Source organism: Pleurodeles waltl, chromosome 9 (genome assembly GCF_031143425.1).
Source record: "Pleurodeles waltl isolate 20211129_DDA chromosome 9, aPleWal1.hap1.20221129, whole genome shotgun sequence".
Taxonomy (NCBI): Eukaryota; Metazoa; Chordata; class Amphibia; order Caudata; family Salamandridae; genus Pleurodeles; species Pleurodeles waltl.
In genome coordinates, this window is record NC_090448.1 from 480744898 (window position 1) to 480767006 (window position 22109).

The 22109-nt window shown below is 41.0% G+C and overlaps 1 protein-coding gene across 2 annotated transcripts in view; it reads left to right on the top strand.

The window, feature by feature from the left end:
• Positions 1-22109, top strand: part of CEP170B (centrosomal protein 170B) — a 365718-nt gene that overhangs the window by 275727 nt on the left and 67882 nt on the right. For both annotated transcript variants that reach the window (XM_069207322.1, XM_069207323.1), the window contains exons 11-12: positions 14264-14399; positions 15654-17429. In XM_069207322.1, coding sequence (XP_069063423.1) covers positions 14264-14399; positions 15654-17429 — 1912 coding nt within the window. The remainder of the gene's footprint in view (positions 1-14263; positions 14400-15653; positions 17430-22109) is intronic.

The window sequence follows — 22109 nt, forward strand, 5'->3', positions numbered from 1 at the left end:
ATTTTGCACCTTGGGAATCTATTTTTAGAAAAGGTTTGAAGGCTTACCTGTTTCACGTTTAGGCTTGCTGGCCCAGAGATAAGTGCTGTTGTATATCTGTGGTCCTGTCGCCAGTGCCAGGACGTATCTTCCGAAAATGCTAATGGCTATTGTATTATACTGTATTGCTCTGTAACTGTATATATGAATTCACTTAATTCCTGTGTACTTCTTTTAATTCTGCCTTCTCTTATTAGCTCCTCTCTGCCATTTTCTGGCATAGGAATTATGCATTTTCTGATCTGGAAGCTAGAGCATCTTTGCCAAGACAGTCTTAATTGGAGTATTGTTCTGTGATGTGCACTAATGTTACTTGTTTTTGACCTTTCTAATGATCCTTCACCGTCAATTGAACTGTGAATGTCCTGTAGGAACCATTTGCAATGCAATACTTAGGTGTTTCTAAGACCAGTGTTCTTACAATACTCCTAATAATAGATGTAATTTCTGTGCATAAAGCTATTTGAACAACCATAGACCAAGCCAAAATGCTTGGCCTTGGCAAGCCTAAAGATCTTTGTTTCGCAAACATATGCAATAGACATAAAAGTGGGATGAACAATGCAAAGTAGGAAGAAAAGCCTACGTCTGAACTTGGTGTGCATATGTTTAAAAAAAAACTAAGTAAAAATGACCCATCAGAAAATTAAATACAAGAAAACCCATGAATTTAAGTGGCAATGATAGAAGAGATTGGCCAAGCTGTCCTAGCACCAACATGAGCTACTTTTGTCTGGGATATGCACATGCACAAGAGCAAAATGCCATTATTCACAGTGAAGAGAGCCATTGGATAAAGTGGGCTTATCCATTGCCCCATGCTGTAAGCCGCGGTGGGTGGATGCAAAATGTGAATAGCACTCAAACCGACCAATGACTGAAGATGCCAGACTGAAAGCTCCTCTGTAAATAAATATATATATATATATATATATATATATATATATATATATATATATATATATATATATATATATATATATATATATATATATATATATATATATATATTATTATTATTATTTTATTTTTTTAAGAAAAACATTTGACTGGCAAGATAGGTAAAGTTGTCTTTGTGTTAGACCTAAAGAGCAGGAGGGAAGGATTCATCATCCAGCACATGCAAATCACTGCATGCTACATAAACGTTCTTGATACAAACAGCATTTGGGTGCAATCACACTGGAAATATTATGTGAGCCCCAAGACCGAGGTTCTTCTTACTAGGGTCAAGGATAGTCTTGCTTCTGGATCAAATGCTTCCTTTGTCCTTTTGAGAGTTTAGTAAACTCCTTTATTTAAAAGTTAAAAATTACTTGCGTAAGTTTTTAGCCAACATTAAGTGGCTTTGTTCACTTTAAATCCATTTATTTGCATATTACTCACCATTGGTGCTCTTGCTTCCACAAATGCTCGTAGAACTATTGGGATTGGTCAGTTGTTCATATAGAAGCATTTCAATATTTAGTGCTTTACTGTATATGCTGAATCTTTTGCCTCATAAACCCTGCAGTGTTCTTCACGAAGTGTGCCAACTGGGCTACATATGCATGTCAAAGAAAGTGCAAAGGTTAGATCTTTGTGCTGCCAGGGCTCTTTACTTTCACCCAAAAATGCATAGCTGTTAACGACTGCATTCTTTGTTTGCGGTCTTCTTCGAAAAGCATGCATGAGAATGCAAAAAGCATCTCTTTGAGTATTAATTATTTTATTTGGAACCATTGAAATATACATTTCTATTGGGGAACTCGGCATGTACATGAGTTGTACACACTTTCCTTCGGGACTCCCCAGCAATGACCCTGCTCCACGTGGTTCCCAATCCTGTCACCCGAGGGGTTGGTGACTATGGTGTGGGGAGGTGGGAGATACTTCTTCAATGTATTGGGAGGGACCTAACAATGTGGTTTAGCAGTGTACGAAATTATTAGCAACATTTTGGGTTGACAATTTAGGTTGTTGAAGTCATATTTATCGTTCATATGCACATGAACCTGTTGTAAATTTGGGTGACCTTAGCCTTTCGCTCCCTTGACTTGGGTTGGTGAAGGAACTGGGTCTGAATAAGGGACAATGCTATATTGCTTCTTGTATTTTGGGTGCGGTTGAAGCACTGTGTTTTCCTGTTTTTGCTTTGTCTGTCTTTATAAATCCCTTATACAGAATTACAGAACAAGAAACATACATTTCGTCTTAGGCAACCAAAACTCCATTCTGTATACTCTGACAGTGACACCTGACAAAGTGTTATACACTGCAACAACTGTGTCCTCTGTCTTTGCAAGTATTTTGAAGTCAATCTGTTAAATGCTGCATCATATAATAGGTTTGCAAAAGTCACAAAATATTTTATTATGTTAGCATTTCCTCTATTGTGGTTATTTAGCCAACACTTCTCGTTGTTAGAGAATTAAATTTTACTTTGTCCGAGACAAAAGAGGGCCTGGAAGGCATACTATCCATCGAAAATGTTTAATCTGCCTCCTAAACTTTAACTTATTGTCAGTATATCCAACTGGAATGTCAGCATTGCACTGTTGCTTTGCTAAGAAAGGGACGACTTTGCCTTCCAAGTGAGCTTTCCTGGTTGTGAGGATTATGAGTAAGGAGGCATAAGCTGATTGACGAGGCTGTGCTAGTGTATATTGGGTTAATTTCCTCTTTAGAAAAGGTGATCTGCATGTGTTTGGTGCACCACACGGAAGAGCAGTTTAATATGACAGTTTCTCTATGTGAGTGGTCTTAGTGCTGGGGTAACAAGTGTTAGCCTGTTCCAAATTAGTGTTCAGTTAGATGGTTTATCCATGTGAAATCATTGTATGAAATATATACCTTGATTTATTCTAAAAGAGGGGGAGGCGGGGTGTTTGTTTTTCTGTATTTGTGTATGCGCTATTTTGCATTTGGATAAAATTGTATCTGTACCATCAACCAGTATCTAAATTCCCAGATAAATCTGCTTACTACCCGATCTGCCAGGATTTTGAAAACTACCTGAGACTACCTTTTTTCCCAGAAAATGTAGTAGTGTTAAGAATCTTCCCTTAACAAAACGTGTGCTTGTTCCTTTATGGATGTGGCACAGTGCAGGAGAAATAAGTCCAGTCTAGTGATTTTTTTATTTTTATATAATATTCATAGTGGTTTACAGACTGTGCTCAGTTTGACAGATTGAGTAGTCCGAGCAAGGTGCAGTATTCAACAATATTGTCCCTGAGTCTAATACCCTTTTTAATTGCCTGATCGGACGGTCAGAGGTTTGTTTTGGGTGATAGAGGCCTTTGCCACTTGTTCCTGTTTTGACATTGCTCAAGTAGGTAGTTAGTCTTTTTTCTACCTCATTGCTTTGTTTATCTTCTGTGCGTATTTGAAAAACAATTTCATAGGTTTGATTGGCCATCATCATCACTTATATGTTTATTAGACAAGGAACGGCGGTGGTTCTTATTGTTCTTCACAAGTCGTAAATACCTTTGCTCAGTAAATGTAGTCAATCTTCATTTATTGAATAAAGAAGATCTCTTTGATGGAGTTCTATCCTTCCCATTGTCTGATAAGGAGAGAGAATGTGTCAGTGGGCTGTGCTTCCCAAATGGAGTAGTTTGTAGATGCTGTAACAGCAGTTATTAGCCACTGATTTTCAAAGTATGGTAAATTAGTTTGAACAATACTACCCATTAACCCTTTTTTGGTTTGAGTTTTTTCTTCTTTGAATATATTTGTGGCACATTGATTTATCTGTGAGGGTTGAATTATCACTAACATATTTCATAGCTGATTACAGAGTTAGGCTGTTTACATTTGCTATTGCACCCTTTTAAGATTTGGATTGGGGTTTCCCAAACGAGTATTTCATTTGAGTTCCTACTTATAAATGTAATATAGTTGCAAATGGAGAATTATTTTACCACTACTGATGAGATTGGTTTGTATTTTAAGAAGATAATATTGTTGCATGTTATCTCACATTTGTCCTGCAGTGAGAAAACAGCAGTCACTACTTCAATTAATTGTTTCAGCCATTATGGGAAAGACCGATTTGGAAGTAATACCTGGTTCATTAAATTACTTCCTTGGAGTCCTTTGTTCTTAGTATGTTGGTTAACTCCAGCTTCTTTTCACTCATGACCAGCGTACTTTGTTCAGACGCAAAGTGGCACTCTCCACATTGCCCTCCTTTGTTTTAGATTATCTTGAAATTCATCATCAGCACAACTATTATTTGACGGTGTTCTGTACTATAGCCCAGATAAGGCCACTTAAACATAACAAGAAATGTCAGGTCGTACCCAGGCAGACTCATTATAAACCTGCCTTGATTTTGACACACTTCTATGGCACAGTAGATCTTTTTATGTATTTCTGTGTGTGTGTCACGTTTTTCTGACGAGGAACCTATCCTCTTTCCAGTAAATGTTGGTGGCATCTATTTCTGCGTAAGTCGAGATACCATCTGTCTGACTTGTGAGATGTCCAGGCAGACAGACCACAGAGCTCAGATTACTTTTGCCCAGTACAAAATAGGTGAAACAGAACCTGGACGAACAGCTTATAGGAGACTTCAACTCCATTACCACTGGTTGCAGATCCTGATCCCCTGTCTGTCTAGACAAGTGTTCATATACAGAGGTATTTTTATTTGGATGTTAGAGTATATAGCACCTTCCTTTTTAATTTAATGGCTAGCTAGTCTCTTCCATCTGATCCATTGGGAGAGTGCCTGCCACTGGGTTTAATTGAAAGGTCCTATATTCCAGTGGAAATGATTCATCCGGCTTTAATAGCCCCTTAAGGGAAGCTCACTAACCATCAAAAGGTTTGATGGTTAGTGAGTTTCCCACAGGGTCCCCTAAAGGCTCTATGTTGCCCAGACTTTGCCTCTTTTCCCATTAAGCCTAGCCCACTTTCTGGATAGGATATCCAAGGAGCATTGCAGCTTCTCCCTCAGTGAGTTCAGAGGTTGTCATGAAGTAGTGGGGTTGCTGTTCAGTAAGGATTTTCCATGTCTTATGATCTTTGAGTGCACACACATAGTGTCTTTTTTTCTCCAACCAGTTGCAACATATACTGGAAACTCTTACATAGTGGCTCCTATCTGGTGTCTGCAAACATGTTATTGCCGCATGAGCTTTCGGGAACGGGCCTAGGCTGGTGAAAGAGACACTCTTACCCTTTGCATTTTTTCTGAGTCCTGTTAAAGCCTGAGATTTTACCAGGAAGAGGACCACAATTACTCTGCTTCTACAGGATTGTTGCCTTCTGGCAGTATGGTGGTCTTTTTTTAAATTCTTTTGAATAATAACCACGAAGAGGGCTGGGACCCACACACAACTGTTCCTGGCGTTTTTGTTTGTGATTCTTACCTTAGGCAACACCCTTCTCACATACATAGCATGGTTCATCTCCCTGCCTTGCTTTGGTAGTGTAAATCTTACTGCTTTTCTCATTATGTGGCCTTCATTGTTGTGCCTCGCTCACACCATTTTATGCAAGAAAATTTGGAAGCTTGTTATCCACCTTGGCTCAGAAAGTGGTGCAAGTTATGGAATAGAAACCACCCTCTTTCCGAATTTCTGGTTCCTTTGGGTGTAGACTTACTCAAAAAGTGCCTCACCCGATTTCTTTTTGTACCTCTTTAGTAGCTTGCTGCAGACTTCCGTTCAGTTTCTGCCTCTGGGTTTAATGGCCATGCTTCTTCAGGTCTGGATGTGGATTCTCTCCAGCACGTTCTGTGCCTTCTCAGGTAGTGTTTGTTACTATTCCTCAGTGACCAGAGCCACACCACCTTTAAATTATTTAATTCCTTGTGTGTCTTGGTGGCCCTCATGTATTTAGCATGAGCTTGTATCCTTCTGCTATTAAATGTAAAAGGCGTACATGAATGCTTTGTGAGGGCCCCCACAAGTATGCCTCCCCTGTTAACTTTGAATTCACCTACTGTCCATTTAGGGTGTTGAAGAGTTTGGTTGCATTCATGTTGAAGTCTCCTTGCACCGTCTTTTGAGCAGGGGGTGGACTTCCTATGACTTCGGCCTCTGACACCCAGGAATGACTGGTGCTGTGAAGTCATATCTAGCTTCCTCTACTCTTGTTTCCTCTGAGAAGGCCATTTTAGGCCCCCAGAATTTGTTAAGTTGGGTTTTCGTTTCTTAGAGCTGGTCATCTTGGAATTGTGTGTAACTATTTTGTAGGAGCAACATCAAGGCAGTCACTGTGTCTGCAGAGTTCTTCTCATTATTTTTTCTTTAACGCTTGGAGTACTTTAGAGAAGATTCTTTGCTGAAGTGGGCCTGTGTCAGCATCTAAATGATGGATGGAAGATTTTCAGTTATTTTTTAACCACTGATAGTTACTCTGAGCAAATTCAATATCCATGTTTATACCTACCCAATGCAAATATAAAGACATCCAACCCCCTACAAATCAACCCTCGTCCCGTTCCATTGGAAATAGTCCAGCCCGACCTGCAAGGAAGACAAGAAACTTCAGACCAGTATCGATACACGATGATGATATCCTCCTTGTGATTTATAAGCAAGACGTTAAGCTGATGGTAGTGACGACAGATAGTGAGATCTGGGGTATACTTAAGAATAAATCAGAAGTATTCCAGCTTAAATAAAGGCACAATCAATCCAAACAAAACCCTTTGAGGCTTAGAGTGCCACATAAATTCTGTGAAAAAAAGGAAGCTAGGAACTCTGGGTCGTTCCATAGTTTAGGCAGAGAGCAACTTCTATATAGAGCACTCTAAAACACTAGCAACACTCTGAATCTGCTGTCCTCAAATGTCTGTTTTTCTAGCAAAATTATTAGGCATAGGATTAGCACAGTGCCATTCACGCCTACCTAGAATGTGACATTCTTTTGCCATTTGTACAGCAAAATCTTTAAGCATAGCTTTAGCTAGTGCCATCCATGCTAAGCTGAAACATGACAAAAGCCTTTTACCACTTCTGGCACAGTATTATAGCTTTGGTTTAGTAATATATCACCCAAGCCAACCTGGAATGAATAAAAGCAACCTCTGATATGTCTAAGCATGGGTAATACCTCTAGGGCAGAAGTGGCCCACCAATGATTGTGAGACAATTATCTCCTGTTAAGGAGCTGCAGTGCCTAGCTTTTGGCCTTACCATTGCAGATTGCACCCTCATACTGTCCCTCACTCTTGTCCTGGTCCCTGCCCTTGGTGCCAGCACCCTCAGTTACCTGTGGTGTGGCAACCATGCTGCTAATGCCATCCAGTTCCCTCACCACCTGTGACAACTTGTAGACAAGGATGCAGTCTTGCCTGTAAGCTTGGATACATAGCTATCCTTCTCTGAGCAACCACCTTTTCAGTCCCAGGTACTCTAGCCGCAGGACAGTTACATTCCTCCTTACTGCCAATCCTTACCCTGCAAATGTGCTGCTCCTAGGCCACTAACCATTCCACTACATTGGTCCTGTTGGCACAGATGTCCTGCAGTCACTGGGATACCATAGTAACTAGGAATCATTTTACTGAGGCTTCTTGAAAGTACTTTCTACTACCCTCAGTAACCAGTAGCTTACCCTCAGGGCCCACCTTCCAATAAAGAGACAGAAGGCCATGCTTTTCCACTCCCTCTTAGTAACAGTCCCCCCCCCCCACACACACAGAGGAACATCATCTTCCCATGCCCCAAAGCCTTGGTTAAACTTCCCACTGACTTTTCCTGACTCAAAAACTTCATGTCCGTTTGGTCAAACCAGACAAGGTTGCCAAGTCCTACTGTGACTCTGCAAACTGGGCCACCTGTACTCTTTCCACTCCAGACTCTCTGGTTAATGAAGACGAGCAGTCAAAGGCCTGCCAGAGGGGTTGTTTTTTGGGGGGGGGGGGGGGGGTGGAGAAACTCCTGAGCACCATCAAAAAACAGGCACTGTAATGTACAGTTTACCTCAGTGCTTATCTTGGTAAAAGAGAAGCAGTTCAATAAAATAGAATACAAAATATTGTACACAATAATGGGGGTGCAGCTATGGGATTCTACAACTTTCTACGCATTTTATCCAATTCCTTTGTTCCCACACCATGCACAGTAAAATAGCGCAATGTCTACAGTTCGTGTCCCACTTCAGTGTTCTACCACAGTGTCTTCTAGCTCGCACAATTGATCAAGGTGACCTAGCAGTAAAGGAAACCTCATGTGTGAGAACCTGCGCACGTGCAAGTCCACAGTGGGCATATGTGAGCAGTGGTCTTGAAGGTCAGTTTAGTTTTTATCCTGCAAGCGTGTTTAAATTGAATGAATTACCCCTTTCAATGTGCAGTTGTAGCACAACAAGCACAGACTTTCATTCTCTCTGCTGTGGTGCGCCCTTTGTGATCACATAGGCAGTGTCTGTCAGTTGGTGTAAGGTCGAGGTAGCAACTCTGTCTTGGACATTTGTGGCCTATAGACAGTTTGAGGGGAGCAAAGCTTGTGCTCTTTAAATGGTAATAAGGGCACCCTTTTTCACAGCATGTATCAGGGTTTCAATAACCATATTTTCTGGTTGCTGCAGAGGGAGTCCGGATGGCATGCTGTCACCGTGGCGTGGGGGTGTTTGGTTGTGGAGTTGTCGCTTTACGCAGTTCATCACACCTCTCAGAGCTCAGGCTGATGCCGCTCACAAACCCAAATCTGCTTCTTCCTGAGTACTGCACAGACACTAGAACGTGGTTGGGCTTCTTCTCCTTGACAGTCTCTCCTCATGCAGGGCAAGGGCAGCTCTAGCTCTCTGGGAGTGGATAAGGTTTGGGGTGCTAGGCAGACCCTCCGTTGTCCAGCGGTTGCTCAGACTTCAGGTAATGTCTTCATTTCTCTTGTAAACTGACGATCATACTTGCATCAGTCCTTGATCACAGCATGTATTTGAGTAGTCTGCACACTACTTCCTCGCATTGACAAGAAGACCTTGGAAAGTGGGAGGTTTGGGTCCTACCTTTATGTTTATTTCCCAGATGAAGATGTTGAACCACTGTCTAGGTGGAGTGGTTCCCTTTGGTTTTCCCGAAACAGCAATCAGGGAAACAATATAAGAACAGGACCTGCCTAGAAACTTCCTCAATCTTAACCGAATGTGCTGACTAACTCACACACTCTCCTACCATCAGCCTAATTATAGTGCTCAGAAATAACTAATTGGCAATCCCCTGCTTAACAACCCGGAACTCAAACTGGAAGTTGCATGTGAATAAAGAGAGCATGCTGCTGTGCCCCTCCAGGTCACAGAACAGTTTTTGTAATTTAGGATTACCATGGACAGACCTAGGCTCAGAGCAACCATTAGATTAGCAAGTCTGGTAGGCCAACAAACAATTCTGTTTTACCTACAGTCATGCCACAAAGTGCAGTTGTACACACTTTAAAACATTTAGGGGACGTTCCTTTCCTAATGCTCCAAGGCAGACACATTTCTTTATCTAATACATCCTTTAGTATCCCTTAGTAGCGCAAAACTGAGATAGAAGGCTGCTTCAGAAAATGTGCATTAGGGATCAAGAATACCAACCCCATACCTCAATCAAGAAATAACTTAATGAAGCTTTCCAGACCAATTTAGTAAAATGAAAAAATATTTTATCATTAAATTAAAACCAAAGCAAAACTCAGTCACTTCAAAGGTACTGTCAAGGTACAGATCCATTTGACAGTTCTAAATTCTACACGGGCAGTCAGTGAAAGATCTTCTTTGTTACAAGTGGGCAGTGGAGGCTCCCACCCACTCCAGGGCCATAGTGACTCGCTGATGCAGACTGCTGCTCGCCTTTACTTAGATCAGAAGGGCTGGAAGAGTCCATCACTTATTTCTGTTAGTAACACTTCAAGGCTTACAAACTTCAAAGATGCTGTGGGTGTATCTCTGGCTTCCATGTCCATGGCAGACAGAGATGTCAGCCCCAATGGCTCTGCATAGGGCAGTAGACAGTGCCCCCACTAAGGAGTTTTCCTTCCGAATACCAGTTCACAGGGGCTGGGATTTAGGTATATCTCTCATTTCAATTAGGGGCCACGATCAATTTAAAAAAATCTCATCTCACCCCACTTCAGGTACAGCCTTACCTTGGAGCCATAATCAATACACAGCTAGGCATAGCTTATCCAAATACTGCAAGAATACAGAACTTCCAAATACAACTTCCTCACTTTAGCCCCAATCAACAAGTTACAGTAAAATCAATCATGAGACTTTCTGGAATGTTGACATCTTGCATTGAAATAGTGCCACATTCACATCTTCACATGCCCGTGTTGCAGGAATTTCCATCATGGTAGTGGTCTCAATCACCAGGGTCATTTACATGATCTAGTGTTGGTAGACACCCGCACTTTTCACTCTCTGCAATGGTGGAGCAAAAACAACCTCTTGAAAGGGCGGCCATTTCTGGATCCTGTTTCACAGGTGTTTCTGACAAGACTCTTCCCAGATGGGATGGGTGGGGCTCACTTCCAAGACCTCACAATACAGGGTCTTTGGGATTATACTCAGACTCTTGCACACCAGTTTTCGAGGGTTGCTAGCTGTTTATTTAGTGCTCAAGGCCTTTGTGATGCATCCCATCATCATAATAGACCTAATGTTCAAAGACAGCATGACAATCATGACATCTGACATGACATCTGCAGAAACTTGAGGTGCGGGGGAGGGGGTGCCATTGCCTCGCCTTGTACAGACAATTTGGCACTGGGCTATTTGCCACAACATTTGCCTGTTAACAGAACACCTCCCAGGGTCACACAACAATTTTGCTGACCTCCTCGGAAGGATGCGGCAATGAGTCCGCAACTGGGAACTCCACCCCAGGGTCCTCCAACACTACTTTCAAAAGTAGGGATTTCTAGACTTAGATTTATTCACAGCAAAGGAAAACGCAAAATGCCCAGACTTTGCCTCCAGGCTCCCACACCATCAATCCAAGTGCAATGGTGTATGAATGAAGTGGTCAGATTTGCCTACGCATTTCCACCTCTCCCTCGCCTTCAGTATGTGGTTCAGAAGCTCAGACAAACATCTCTCATACTAATCCTAGTGGCACCCAAATGGGCAAGACAACCATGGTTCACCACTCTACTGGACATGTCAGTAGCGCCTCATGAGAAGCTTCCCCTCAACCTAGACCTTCTCACTCAGAACCAAGGTCAGATAAGACACCCAAATCCCAAGGAATTGAATCTTGCAATTTGGCCCCTGAATAGAATTTGGGGATTTAAATCTACCTCAACAATGTATGGACATTCTTAAAGAAGAACGCAGACCAGCCACTAGATCATGTCATGAAGCTAAGTGGAAACATTTTGTTCACTATTTCAGTTAAAAAAAAACTGGGATCCTTTCCAAGTGTCTGTACAAAATATTATTTTGTATCTTCTCCATTTGCAAAAAAGCAAAACTGGCATATACCTCTATAAGATTACATTTAGCAGCCACAGCTGTGTATCCTCAAAACTGGCAACATTCTTCTCATTTTAAAATCCCTATCATAAAGGCTTTTATGGAAGGACTTAAATGAGTGATACCTTCCACATTACCTCTGGTACCATCTTGGAGTCTTAGTATAGTACTTACTAGACGTATGGAACCACCTTTTGCACCACTAGATTCATGTCCTCTAGTTTCTATCGTGGAAAGTAGCCTTATTAGTTGCAGTCACTTCCCTGAGACGTGTAATTGAGCTCCATGCATGAACATTACAAAAACAAAAATTCAAATACATAAGGATAAAGTGGTTCTTCGCACTAACCCAACATTTCTACCAAAGGTAGTATGTCAATTCCATCTTAATCAAACTATTCAGTTCCAGTTTTTTTTTCCTCACAACCTGAATCAGTTGCTGAAAGAGCCCTACACGCATTAGACGTGAAAAGAGTGCTTATGTTCTATATTGATAGAACTAAAACATTCAGAAAAACAGAACAACTTTTTGTTGCTTTTTCTCAACCACATAAATGTAACCCTATTACTAAATCTGGCATAGCAAAATGGATTGTTAAATGCATCAAACTTGTTATGCAGAAGCGAAGATGCCACTACCTATTACCCCTAGGGCACATTCAACCCGTAAGAAAGATGCATTTGTTGCATTTCTAGGTAACATACCTATAGCTGACACTTGTAAAGCATCTACATGGTCAACACACACACTTTCACTAAACACTATTGTGTGGATGCTTTAGCACACTGACAAGCCAATGTAGGTCAGGCAGTGCTGCATACTCTTTTTCAAAGCTCTGTAACACCCACAGGTTAGCCACTGCTTATTATGGGGGAACTGCTTTACAGTCTAAGCAGAGCATGTGTATTTACAGCCACACATGCCATCAAACAGAAAATTGTACTTATCCAGTAAGCATCTGTTTGTGGCATGTAGTGCTGTAGATTCACATGTACTCACCCTTCTCCCCGGACACCTGTGGTCATTACAGTCTTTTGATATATATTCTCATGCATTGTTATCTTTACACTACACTGCATACATCACAGCCTGTGGGAAAACAATCTGAAGATGGATGCAAGGACCATGCGCATTGCCAGCAAGAGGAGTAGTCACTTTACCTTGTGACTCAAAAGGCTTTTGGACAAGAACAACATGCAACCTTCCGGACCGAACACTAGATGCCGGAAGTATGCAGAGCATGTGAATCTAATGCACTGCATGCCACAAACAGATGGTAACTGGGTAAGTAACATTTTCCTTCTTTCTGTTGTGTAACTTTGATAAACCGTGGACATTGAAAAATGTATTCAGTTTCCATGAAGGGGAAGTATGTTTTAAATAACTAACTTTTCCTCACTCATTGTAATGTCTCTTGTACTGGTATTTCTCAGTCCTTCCTCTGGACATAGGACATCTGATCCCTTCCCACTGAAATGACTAAAAATCCACTTCCACTTCTTATTGGGGCATTGCATCTGAGGATGTAGTAGTGATTGGGCATGATGTGGAGCAGAGGCGGCGAGCAGGTTGTAGATTTACAGCTTGGTAAAAATTCACTCAGTTTCACAGTCCTCCAGTGGATGAAGAACTTCCAGTGTATAGCCTATTACAGTGAGTAACTTCTGCTGTTGTCAAGAAGCAAACTTATGTGAAAATGTGAAATAAAGTCTTGTACGCAACTTAGTTTTGTTTTTGCAACCATTACTCATAATACCCGTTCAAGAGCTAATATTCATAACTATTCAAACTATAAGTGTTAACCTTGCCTAACACTTAATCTTGCTGTCTACCATTATTCATTTTTTAGCTGTCTGTCTCCAAAGAATGGGAACGAAAGACGTTTGGATAAAATGGTGCCTATGTATGACTATAGCTTGCTTAAGCTCCTTCATAGACCCACCACACAGCCCGCATCCTTGGTGTATCTTTAGTTACATAGCCTAGGAAGTAGAAGCAAAACGTTGAGCAATTATGAGGGTTGTCTAAGAATGTTTTTGTGGGCACCCATTTTATTAGAGCCACGCTGATAGTAGGCTTGGACTTCCTGAATTCCAAAAAGGTTGAGTTACTACACAGATTACTTGCTTTTCACATAATCTACTTTTATAGAACGTGCTGTGGCATTGCGTTTTCAGCTGGGCCCCTGGAGCCAAATGAGCTACTTTTAAACCCATTTTCATCTCTGAACCCAGGTGATTACTCGCATTACTAGTCTCTTTCAGGCTTTGCGGAGCAACAAAGATGACGGAGCCTGCCTCCTGTTTCCTATCTCACTTCTTCACTGATAAGTTAGGATCTGCTCCACCAACAGTGCGATGCCACAAAGGGTGCTTGTTTTTCCACAGATCTGAAAAAATAAGTTTGATTTCAAATATTTTTATTTAAATGTATTGCAAGCTACAACATACGTTTACCCTAGAGCAAAAAGCACTATTTTTCAAAATTCTAATTATTGCCTAAAATGCTTGTCAGGGATGAGGGTTATATATACCACATAACACATTTTGATGTATATTTCTAACCAGTAGGGACTCTAAATTCAGAATCCAATCTCCGATCCCTGTTAGAGTTGTTAAAATTTAGTTTGAAATGAGGGAAACATTCCTTTTGATTGTGGGTGCTTACAGGTGACATTCGGGTTATTTGTCTGTAATTTTTATTTAGTTTTCACGACTTCTAGCATGACAGATGAATTCTGAGTTATTTGCCTGCAGATTATTCTTTATACGTTCTGTATTGTGTGTTAGGTTGTAACACATTAAAATGGTTTGTTTACAGACTCGTCCTGTGGGTCCTGCGGCACAAGGAGGCCAAAAATGGGTGTCTCGTTGGGCAAGTCTTGCTGATAGTTACACCGACTCTGGGCCAGCAAGTATTATTTTGGATGTTCAACAGCAGAGCCTGCCACCTCAAGGTGAGTGGCTTATACGTGATTACACATTTATTTTGTTTATCTTAAAATAACCAGAAGGCTAATAATAAAGGGAAAATGTTCGTTTGCTTGAAAATGTGTTCCAGAGCATATGTTAGTATTTTATCTTTTGTTTACGATTACCAGTGTTTGCATACATCACTACTCACTTTTACAACGTGTGTCCCTCTGTGGCCAACCTAGAGGCACTGGAAGCACTCCCACGACAGCTCATCTAGGCCCGGTAGAAAAAGAGCTTGGCAAAGGCGCCTCTTCAACATGTTCCTTAAAGGGAGTGGTTTTATGATGAAAAATGTCACCTTGCGAGTGAGGGTTTGTGTCCTTTATTATGCGTAGACTATGAACAGGACTAGCTCCATCCACAGGATTTATCGGTTCATTGTAATGTGCCCTGAGTTTTTCAGTGAGGATATCTTGTATACCTCCATTCAGTATTGCCTCTCTATTCCCATTGTTTTGTGATTTAAGAAGCAGACTTACTCTTTGCCTCATGGTTATGATGTGCTTGCACCATAAGAAAAATGCGATTGACAGTTTAACTGGCCAATGGATGAAGACCACTGACCAAATGGATCTTGACAGATGGAGCAGGTGGAGTCTATAGATTTAGCTCGCAGAGTAGGAGCAGCAATTTAGATGAGTTTACATTTTATAACTTCTAATAGATTTTATCCCCTGATATATCAAACGTTCTGACGCGCAACCCCAGTGGATGATGCACCCTGGAGTGGGACAGTAGCTTTTTGCATGAGTGAAAATGAGTTGGCTTTGTCAGACAGACACTAAAGGGCATTTGAAAGTAAGGTTGTGTTGTATTAAAACAGTGTTTATTTTGGATGTAATTTTCTTTAAACTGTAATTTATTTTTCGTCTTTAGTTTACCATTGACTTTTACAAATCTGTAATTTGCTTTCTGTTCAATTACAATAGTGTGCTGCAGTTGATTGTAGAGAAGCTTCTTTTGTGCTTTGTTCCAAGACGAGCATGGCACATTATTATTATATTATGGGCAAGTGAGCATTGCATGTAAGTGTGTTTAAGTGAATGGAAATTACCTCATGAGTTGATGAAATATTAAGGGGGTACTTCCTAAAGCTTGTTTAATTTGCACTGTCTATTTTTGTATGGTTCTTAATGTGTAACTGTTTGCACCTGTGTCTGATTGTATTTTTATTGAAATTAGAATTGATCAGTGTAATAGATATTAAATACCTTAATATGTTGTTATTTTAAAAGATTTCTCTGAAGGTGGTGTTGTCAATAAGTCAATTTCTGGAGATGCTGATTTTGTGTTACCATCACGAACGAGACGACTCCTTCCTCAGCTACCACCAAGTGAGAAGTCAGAAAGCCCAACTCCTGTTCTCTTAGCTGGCCCAGATTCATGTTCAGATGCCTACGAAAGAAATATTGGAAGGCAACATGAGAAAGAGTCTGGTTCCAGATTGTCTGTTCAGGAGGATTTGGATCCTGATAGTCTTAGTGATACAAGCAAATCTGATGATGGGCTCAGCACTGAAAAAGTCAAGAGAACTAAGGAAATCATTGAAATAGCGGACCAAAAAAATAATCTGGGGAAAGAGCTGAAATCTGAAAGACTTGCACAGGTTGTTCAAAGAGCATCAAAAACAGTCAGCCAGCCAAAGGGAACTTCTTTCTACATAGAAGCCGAAAATGGTGAGATGAGTGGTTCCTCGAAGGCCCCTGTCAATGTTTCTCGCTGCCAAATGGACAAACAGTCCAGTGATCATGACTATCACATAAAAGCAACCAATGGAAAGCAGATATCCCAGGAATGTAATGGAACTGTTGTTAGTACACTAGGGAAATTGAATGTTTCGCTTCATCAGAGCGTTCCTCATGAGAGAGAAAATGTAACAGCAAAAGACACTTCGTTCGTGAGGCAAGAAAGTTTTACCAAAGATAAATCAAGTAGCAGTGTTCCTAATAACAAACTTCCACATATATCGACACATCCTTTGCTTAAAGATTTGGAAGCTACAAAGTCAAGCTACCTGGATTATAATCAAGAAACTCAATTAATACTTAAGGAAACTGAAACTGCATTGGCTGCTTTGGAAGCTAAAATACGTTCTCAGTCCCATCGTCTTGACAGTTCAGAAAACATTCAGCAAGAAGACTCTTTGTCTGGAGACTCCGATGTGGACACTGCAAGTACGGTCAGTTTGGTTAGTAGCAAGAATGCCCCAAGTCATGCGCAAACCCGCAGAGTTGTAAGCAGTTTGCAGAAAGAGAAGTCCTCTTCCACGCCTTCTATAAAAGATCAGTGCAGCCAACCAAGTGCTCGTGACCGACTATCGGAAAAGCGTAGGGCTGTTCCTTCTGAATCTGGAAACAGAGGAGAGGGGACAAAACGTTTCCAAATGAAACGTAGCACTGGAACTCGTGGGTCTCTAGATTTCACTGATGATGATAGGAATTCAAGTCTTCCTTACCTTATTGGAAATGATGCTACCTCCTCAGACTATGAACATCCTGTCTCCCGGTCTGTTTCTAGAAGAAAACCATTTTCCCAATCCACCAGAGAAGATTCATCCAGAAGCGCATCAGGTGCTCAAAAGGTTCAACAAGTTCTTACTCGGTCCAACAGTCTTTCAACACCACGACCCACAAGAGCTTCTAAGCTCCGTCGTGCTCGGTTGGGAGAAGCTTCTGACAATGAGTTTGCAGATGCAGAAAAATTGTTGAACTCTGAGGTGTCTGTCTCGAATTCTGCTTCTTCCAGGCAGTCAGCAGAGGCTAAAAAGCTCTCCAGACTGGATATACTTGCTATGCCAAGGAAACGAACAGGCTCTTTCACTACTCCAAGTGATTCTGAAAATACGATGCCCCGATCGGGTTTTTCAGGGCGGAGCAATGATTCAAGCTCCTCCATCAGAAAACCAGTCATGGCGGAGGTTAAGCCCACCACCAGAAAAACCTTACCACCAGCAGTCAAGCAGCCACTTAGCAGGACCCGTCCGGGTAGTGTAAGATATTCCTCCTCTTCAGGTAAGTGCTGATCTATATTTCTATAAAACAGCAATTCTTTAAAAGATTTTCAATAAACAAATGTGTAAACAATATTTCTCATGTTATGCATGGCAGCTGCTGTTCCTAGTCCAGGGAAAACATTTGGGATTCCAGTATGCATGCACCATGCTGTCAAATGTTAATATTTTTGTCCCTTTGCACTCTTTTCTTATTCCTCTTCAATCCCTTGTCTGGTGCCTTATGTATCACAGACAGTGTCACAGTGGCCTTTTGGGTGTTTAATTTGCTTTCATAAATACATTATATTGCGTTGCTCAAGCCAGGTCATTAGTATTTTACAGGGAAAGGTTTTGTGGAGTGTAACCCACCCATTGGGGACTCTGTAGATGTGAACGTTCCCCACTCACCATGCCTCTTGCATTGGCAGAACCTCTTTGTCCTTATGGTACCCCAAGAATTTTCAGTGCTTCTGATGTTGAAATATAATAGGCACCATATTTCTTGGTTGCTTATTTCGACTTGCCATTTTAGACAGGCTATCTGACTAAATCTTCAGCACCTGCAGAAGTGTTTTTAATGGGATCATTCTTATGTATTTTCTTTCAGGGAATTTCTGCTTGGTAAACTTAGTTTGTGATTCCTTCTTTCAATTCCTCTTCGCCTCAGTTCCCAAAGGCTTGGTCTCTTGGTGCTGACGTTGATGCCCAGCAGATTAATGTTTTGCTGTTGCATCTTTCACAACCTTTGTTTCAACGACTGCAGTGCCTTCACAATTTGATGGACCCCTTGTAATTGATAAAGGAGAGGACAGGCCTAAGCCGTCACTTCTGTGCACCACTGTAGCAACTGAACCACACTATCTTGATGATGATGGAAACTTAGACATGTAGAACAAAATGTGGAACACATTTTGGGCTTTCGTGAATTTCGTGTTGACTTAAAGAACAAGAAGTTTTTTTCACAATAGATGTTGTACAACCCTATGCTTAAATGTATTCTGTAGGTTTTCTACATTTTCTGCAGAAAGTGGATCTTTCTGAGGGGTGTTTCTAACCATGCACGTACTGGTATCCGGGCCTGTAACATTTGTTGGTTTCTCTGTGTGCTCACAGAAACCGATTCCTTCATGAGTGATGCCCTCTCCAACTGGTGGCCCGTCATTGTCAAGCATTTTCATATCTTTACATCGTGCTAGAACTTAAGTAGCTCCTCGAGCCAGGTTTACCAGGGCATTTCCACCATCGGGACCGAGCCCATTTCCATTTCTCTTCAAGCAGAGAATTTTTAGAGATGGTGACTTAGAGTTTCTCTCCTAGTTTCAGATGCATTTCCCCCTGTGCCATCTACCCGGAAGCCATATTTTTGGGAGCCATCTAAACGATTACATAGAATTGCGTAAAGAGAGAGATGCTAGGTATTAAGAGCTCTCACTTGACATTATTTTGGCACCCTATGTCTATAGGTGGCAGTGGCTGTGCCTCCTTTGAGCTAGAGCTTAGAATCCGTACTTTGGCAATTTAAGGGGTGCTCAGTCTGATCCTCTCTTGTGTTTATGCCATGGCTGTGAAATCAAATGAGGTTCAGTAACTATTTGAAATATGTGTGCCAACAAATTCGCTCATCTAATACTACAGTGCAAAGCCATATCATTGCTACAGTAGATTAGTGCTCAAGTGACTTGCGAAAATACAGATTAATGCATTTGATTTTATCTCCCTGCACGGATTTGCGCCTTTGTGCTCTGGTAAGGATTAAATACTTCCGTTTATAACTACTTCACAAAAAAAAAATAGTATGGCATAAAACATACACGCTGGTGGTCAGAGTAAAATGCTACTTATTAGCATTGCTGAGGGAGGACAAAGGCATCTTCCGAGTCATGACCTCCCAACAAAGTTATTATTAACCTATTTTTATCGTTTTATTGGTGGTAGCTGCCCACTTGTCATTTACTTGTTTAAATTATTAAGCATGTTTTGTGTTACATCCATGATCCATGTGGTGGAGGTAGAAAAGCAAGAGAAGCAAACCTAGCTGTGTTTTTTTCTTGTTCGTTGCTTTTTTGCAGTGTAAATGTTGGTAGTATCAATAATACAGAATGAGATGGTTGCAGGATTTCTTCTATCCCCTACACTCAACACGCTGTTTCATTAACCTTACCTTCTACAGTACACTAAGCATGCGTTTGCTGTCTCATTAATTTATCAATTTACTGTAGACTTACCGTTTTTGCTTGTTTTGGGTTGGAATGTGGTTAGTGATGTTTATGATGCTGATTTGTGTAAAGAACATACAAGGATATGATATATAATGCATCAGCTGCACTGGACAACACAAGAGTAAGTTTAATTTAATTTAAAAAAAAAAAAAAAAAAACATTGATTACCAAACTCCGGTTTCAGGTGAATTGGTCTTTGGTTGGCAGTGCTTGGTTGAGGTTGCAGTATACTAACATAGCTTCTGGTGTCTAAGATTAGAACCTGCCCTTCGCAGTCGAGTCTCTCTCTCTGCTAACTACTAAAACTTCTTCTAAACCAAACCGATTATCTTTTTTCTTGTTAAAGCTACTGTACTTACAATTATGTTTAATTGTAGCAGCTTATCTATGGAATTCCTTTTATTAAAAGATATATTTCGTTTGGCAGGTAACGTTTCATTACATCTTGCCTGATTCCCTCCAGGGAATGAAAACTAAGCCCTGTGTAAACTGGATTGAATTATTTGCATTACCCTTTCAAACACATTTATGTACTGTAGTTGGAGCATACTTTAATGCAGAGGCAAACAATTGCATGCCACGATGATCATTATGTAGTGCCGCAGGGAGCAAAGTAGTGCAGTGTACTATGCTGCAAACTTTGTGCACACGGCATGCATACCAAAAGGACCAGGTTGCTGTTTTTTTTTTTTTTTTTTTTTTTTATTGATCAGAAATTAGACCGATTAGGCTGCAGTACAACAGTAACCTTTCAAGTAAATCGGAACAGTAAACAGTAAATGGAACAGTTTGACCTGGGGGTTTTCTTTAGCTTATTGTTCCAAGCCTTGCCATTTTGATAGATGACCCTTGAAGTTTTTTACTTTTATTTCTTACATTTGGAATTGATTGGGCATCCGGCTCTCACTGATTCACCTGTATCTATGGATGTAAAAGTCTTCATTGTTCGTTTGTGTGGCACTAAGTATATCTGACAATCCAAGATTATTTGTTGTGAACAAATCTACAGACATGGACGTTTGGCCACTTTAGCTTCTTTGGGTTGTTCTTCACATTTCGATCAGCATAAGGCATTGTGCAGACTAGATGTCTGTGGCTTCTGCTTTCTTTGCCGTGCTGGCCCCACCTGCCATGTCCAGCCCATCCCTACTTATAAATGCCATCTAGCCCTGGGCAGGGTGGGATCAAGAACTGCGACCTCTTGCTCTCGCACATTGGGCCTGCCTGACAGGTCCCATCACACCTGCTACAGAAGCACCTATAAAAGAAATCCAGAATATGCAATCAGGGCAACTGTCTTTCTCAAGCAGCCTTTGTACATGCCCTTGCTCCAGTCCTTTGGCTGCCAAGAAGTCTATCACGGGGTCTCATTACAGGAGCAGGGAGGCCTTGAATATTTCACTATGTTGTAAGGGGAATTTTACCCTCTATCAGCCATGGCAAATGTAATGTGCTTCTCAAGGCATCTGTTGGAATCGGGCTTACAAGTAAACAGTTGCAAATCTTTTGACAGCAAATTATGCATTCAGAAACTTGCCAAATGATTCATTTTCTCCACTGAGACTGTCAAATGTTACCCAACTAGCCTGTTAAAGCTACCCTCTTAGGTCAAAAGCGCTACTGTCGGGGAACTGTGCTTTCAGATGATGGAGACCCTTTTCCTCTTGAGTAGAACACATTTCAGCTTGGCATTTAGGTTGAAATGATGCCTACCTACAAGTGACCTGTAGCAGGGTCGGAAAGTGAGCTGAGTAGGTCAAGTTGGCAATTGTTGAGAAGTCTCAAGTTTGTGTATCAAAAACCTGACTGCTTGAGTTTTACTGTTCATGGAGACCACATGGTTTCTTACGCAGCTGAGCAAATGGGACTTCTGCAAGCTGTGACCATGACCGGCTAATCTTCAGCCAGTATCCACTGCCGCTCTGTGCTGTATTTCATTAAAATTAAAGGGCAGTCCCATGCATGGGCATCGGATATGGCCAGCAGTGCTACAACTCTCTGCACTTCATTTATATGATTTAATTTTATATGCACCTTCACAAGCAAGGTTGATGGTTATGCAGCATTACACTGTTATCCTTGATTATGCTCAAATTGTGCATGCACCCTTGTCACAGATGGGAATGAATATTATTTTAAACTTAAGAAGGCCTCTCTTAAAATAGTTACATTTCCAAAGTAATTGTATTGCGCAATGTGTTTTTCCACTCTTTTTGTTGTGTTGCAGTAGTAGCAGTCTCTGCCAACACATGAACGCAAGTCTTAACGAAATGTAATTTAAATGAGACAGAAAAGGAATGATCTTATCAATTGATGCCACAATACTTTCACATTATGCCACACGAGTTTGACCTTTACACATGAGTGACGTTGAAGTAATGATTAAAGATACCTCGGTAGTCTTTGACGGAAGACTAGATCAAGAGTCAAAATTATTTCTGTCTGGTAGGGCAGAGTGCAACTGTCATGAGGTAGATTGT